The sequence below is a fragment of the Lactuca sativa genome, chromosome 4 (assembly GCF_002870075.4).
Source record: "Lactuca sativa cultivar Salinas chromosome 4, Lsat_Salinas_v11, whole genome shotgun sequence".
Taxonomy (NCBI): Eukaryota; Viridiplantae; Streptophyta; class Magnoliopsida; order Asterales; family Asteraceae; genus Lactuca; species Lactuca sativa.
Window position 1 is genome coordinate 105,193,792 of NC_056626.2, and position 4,748 is coordinate 105,198,539.

At 34.4% G+C, this 4,748-nt stretch overlaps 1 protein-coding gene across 1 annotated transcript; it reads right to left on the bottom strand.

Moving 5' to 3' along the window:
* Window positions 1–2,683: 2,683 nt before the first annotated feature.
* LOC111886174 (pollen-specific leucine-rich repeat extensin-like protein 1) lies at window positions 2,684–4,468 on the bottom strand. Its single transcript, XM_023882404.3, has 3 exons — window positions 4,314–4,468; window positions 4,046–4,127; window positions 2,684–3,832 (listed from the first exon to the last, which is right to left on the bottom strand). The coding sequence occupies exons 1-3, from the start codon at window positions 4,326–4,328 to the stop codon at window positions 3,000–3,002; spliced, it is 930 nt and encodes a 309-aa protein (XP_023738172.1). The 5' UTR covers window positions 4,329–4,468; the 3' UTR covers window positions 2,684–2,999.
* Between the last annotated feature and the right edge of the window lie 280 nt (window positions 4,469–4,748).

A 4,748-nucleotide genomic window follows, 5' to 3' on the forward strand; every position in this document is an offset into this window, starting at 1 on the left:
ATAAAAACATAGCCATTTCAATTTTCACCTTAATACTTAATCAAACATTAACATGTAAACCTAAAACATAACAATTTTAACAAATCAAACATAAATTCAATAAAACACATAGAAATTACAACTAATCAAACAATACTATAATAACATAGCAATATTACTGAATCATCCAAATATCCAATAACTTCAATAACATATAGAAATTACAACTAATTGGAATTTCGAAAACCATAACAATTAGTAATAGCAATTTTAAATTTTGCTTAGCAATTACAACTATAAATTCCAAAACCATAGAAAATTAGAGATACTTAGTTGCTTCACTAGGGCTTGGACCTTGGATTGGAGCTGTTTTTGTACTTGAGAATCGATTTTTGCACCTCAAGCCAACAAGAAGCACCTCGTTTTTTGCACTTGGGAAGGGAAGTTGTCGATTGTCAATCAAAACAGAAAAAGAACAGAAGCAGAAGAAGTCGTTGATGGGAGGTTGGGAGCGGACGTAAGTGAAATGATGTCTCCTCGTTTTTTTTTTTCTTTTTGATTCAACCGATTGGAGTATTGGACCCAACTTGGCAATTAGATAATTGTTTTATTTGGACTATTTTCTCTATTCTTTTTTTTCTTTGGGCTAATATTAATTGGATTAAAATATAAATGTGTTTGGGCAACTAATTATTTGGGTTTAATTGATACAATAGACTGACATGTTTTTTTATGTAGTTGCCATTTTCTTAGTAGCTGCTGTTTTTTTTTACGTAGTGACACAATAGGTAAAAAGAATTGAAAAAAATTCTACTGCGTGTGGAAAAACAAGTGTTCAATGGCGGATCTACTATGGTGTCAACAGTGGCACCGGCAACACCTACTACGGACCGACAACACCTACTACAGAATCCTCTGTCCGCCCCTACAAGTATTGCCGGTGCAACACCGTGCACTACTTCAAAACCGGCCTTGGTTTTGGCTTATATTTTATAAAGTTGTATCGCTTGTTTATATAATTTAACTGTTTAAACGTACATAATAATTGATTTGAACACTACAAACAATGTTATGATAAAGATATATAGTAACGATTCCTATATTTTACGAAAAAGCAATGAAGATGGGAATCTGTCGTCAGTGTCGTGCATGCATTTGCCTAATAAAGCCAAACCGTTGAAAAAGCTTCTCCTTTCTTAGATCATGTTTTTTGACTTTCCTTGTGCAAACCGCTTTCAAACCCATCTCGATCTGATTACCCATTGCAAAAATATTTTTTCTGTGTCTATTCACTATCTATATGTTATACAATTTGGATTAAATAATATGGTTTAGATATATAGATTTTTGGATTAATTTGAGTCGATTTTAGAGCTCAAATAGGTCTTGAGTACTAAAATAACACTCGAATATTACCAAAATATGGAATAACTATTTCAAGTTTTCTTGAATAATTTATAAACTATGAGAGTTCTATTTTTCATTATATTAGAAGGTTTGATCCAAATAAAAAGCATTAAACCCTTCGTATTTTTATGGATTTAAGTTTTACAATTCAAACTTGTTAACGGTAAAAACACATATTTTGATATTTCTTGGAATATCCAGATTCTAGAAAATCAAATTTTATGAACCGATTCAACAAAAAATACATATTAATAACGAAAATCATTTGGAATTTATTTAATCAGATGCTGCTGATCCATTTAAAACAAACACCCTAAATATAACCTTATATTCTTGGAAATATGGGATGTATACGTATTCAATTTCATATAAAAATCTAAAAGAAAAAAATATATATATATTATCATGTTATATTGTTATTTAATGAGCTAAAATATATAATGTATATGGTGGGCGCGCTTTGTAATCAAAAAAGTTGATTGAAGTTAAATGAAAACCTTATTTTCCACTTCTACATAAATCCGTGAGGGTCCCCAACATAACAACACATATGCGATTCTCAACTAACTGAAAGTAACGATTGTAGTTATGGTTCTAGACCCATTATTAACATAACTAGAAATCCGGTAAAAGAAATTCTCAAATTAACTTCAAAAATAATGATATTAGCAATCTCAAAACATATTTGTTGAGGAAAATCATCACACATGCCTCAAGCACTCTACGTGGAGAATCTGGTTGTAAACATGTTTGGATTCCAATTAAATTTCCTAGATCAACATTAGCTTAGTCTAGGTTGTCTTATCTACATCTATTCTCTCTCTCTTCTTAATTCATCTCTTGTATGTACTGTGATTGTTCAGCGTCGTGCTGGCTTCTGGCTTCTTTTAATGAATGGTTTATCTTTGCCGTTAAAAAAAAAAAACAGACATCGATATTAGTTTCTATTATATTATTATTGATTTAATAATATACGGATATTCATCGATATGGGTTTCTATTATATTATTTTGATTCAATAATATGATTTCGATATCAAGAATACCCTAACAAACAAAAGGCAATAAATACCCAAGTTGAATTTAACAAAACCCTAACAAAAGGCAATACCCCAATTGTTGAAAACCAGTTTTGTAATGTAGGGTCATTCCAACTGGATGCTGTCCCACTTGTTCATGAATCCATGTCATTGGTCCTGTTTCTCTCGTTAATCATACAAGTTGGTGATGGATTCATATCATTGGTCCTGTTTCCCTCGTTAATCATACAAGTTGGTGACTTTTGGAGTCTAATGCAATTCACCAATATCTTTCTCGATTCTTCTTCGCTAATAAAGCCATTTTTTACAAATAAAATTTATTTCATTTCTATCATGTCTTTCTCAATACAAAAAGAAAGAAAAAAGAAAAAATAAAAATAAAATAACGTCTTTACGATGTACACAAAGATTCATTACTTGCCATCTTTTTAAGATTTCTCACATGGAAGATTATCTAAAACTTACTTATTCATCGTGTCTTGATTATCTTTATCGGGATTATTTATTTCGCCTTGAAATTGACCGCCACCCACCACCTACCATCCACCATCCACCACCTCACCCGCCACCATTTTCACATTATCGAACAACCTTCACCTTCCTCTTCGCCTCCATAATCATTACTCGAATAATGACTCCTGTTCCCATTATACCCATTATTATACCCTCCATGGTCGTATCCAAACCCACCGTAACTAGGCGGCGGCGGTGGTGGTGCTATTGGCATCCCGTAGCCATGCTGAAACGGAGCACCACCGTAACCTTGATCGTAATACTGCCCGTATCCCACCATAGGTGGGTAAGCTGATTGTGGGTACATCTGTGGATAGCCGTGCACTGGTTCATACACCATCTTCGCAACCTCCGGGTTCGGAGCAAAATCTACTTTCTTCGGAGCTTCTTGTTTTGGCTTCTCCGCCTCTTTAGGTTTCCCCTCCGGTGGCTTCCCTGCATCCTTCGGTTTAGCCTCCGGTGGCTTCCCAGCATCCTTCGGTTTCGCCTCCGGTGGCTTCCCTGCGTCCTTAGGTTTGGCCTCCGGTGGCTTTCCTGCATCCTTTGGCTTGTCAGCGGCTTTGGGTTTCTCCTGTTGATCCTTTGGCTTGTCAGCAGCTTTGGGTTTCTCGGCTTCCTTGGGTTTTCCGGCAGGCTTGTCGGCAGCTGGTTTGGCATCTTTTGGTTTGTCAGCCGGTGGCTTCGCCTTCTCAGCCTCTTTTGGCTTATCGGCGACGGCGGCGGGTTTAGCTTTTTCCGGTTCTTTAGGCTTTTCCGGCTTCTCGACGATTTCTATGCTCTGAATCGCACCTCCACCTTTGTAACAAAGCTTGTCTCGAATAGCTTCAGGGCTACAACACACCACGATTAATTTGACCTTGTTCTTGTCCACATCAAAGACCTGGTCCCTTATTTCTAATAATTAGTCAAGAAAAAAATAATGAAAAGTTAATTTAATTATATATACATCTACCATGAATCATGAATATATAATCATACATCGAATTGATTTAGAATTTTTAGATTCTAAGGATTCGATACTTTTATAAAGATAGACAAAAGCGGAATTCAATTACTAAAAGATAGATTTATGTAAAACGGAAAGTAAAAGATGAAGAAAAAACTCACGGGGGATTTTACAGATAACCTTCTTCACTTTCTTGTAGCAGCCGGAGCATTTGAGATCGACATTCAGCACCATTTCTGTCACCTGTTTCGTTATATCAAACAGATTTAATCGACATTAGTTCTTGAGTATATTAGCTCATTTCAATTCTTAAAATGCTTATTTAGCAGGAAGATTTTCTCATGAGAAGCTAGATTGAAAAGATAAAAAACAACAATGGCTTCGGAATGCAGATGAAACTTAATTGATAATCTGAGAGGGAATGAGTACCTTCTCAGGCGCCATGGCAGCGAAGGAAGAATCGATCCGTGAGAGAGATGATGAGACACAGAATGAGGTGTGTCAGTGAGACTTTGAATTAAAAAGAGGAAAGGGAGCGGAGAAGTGGTGACGTCATTATTACTATTAATTCTATCACAACTTCTATCAAAACCAAATTAAATTTTCTTTTTAACAAGTGAATGCAATTATTCTTATTATGATTATTATGTATGTATATTTAATTTCATATATAAATGTTATAGCGATAAAGAGATAAGAACTAAAATGTATTCGATAAAACTAGTTGTAAGTTTATACTGTTGTTTTTATTTGTATATGAGGGTTCGAAAAAAACAATTGAAAATTTTTTAAAACATAAAATTAATAAATCAGCTTATATAAAACACACAATTGATTTAAAAAAAGAGTAATTAAATCAATTTG

Excerpts from the sequence above, each read along its gene's own strand:
- LOC111886174 (XM_023882404.3), bottom strand. Across the intron at positions 3,833-4,045 it reads GGTTATCTGTAAAATCCCCC|AAATAAGGGACCAGGTCTTT; the intron begins GTGAGTTTTTTC and ends ACTAATTATTAG.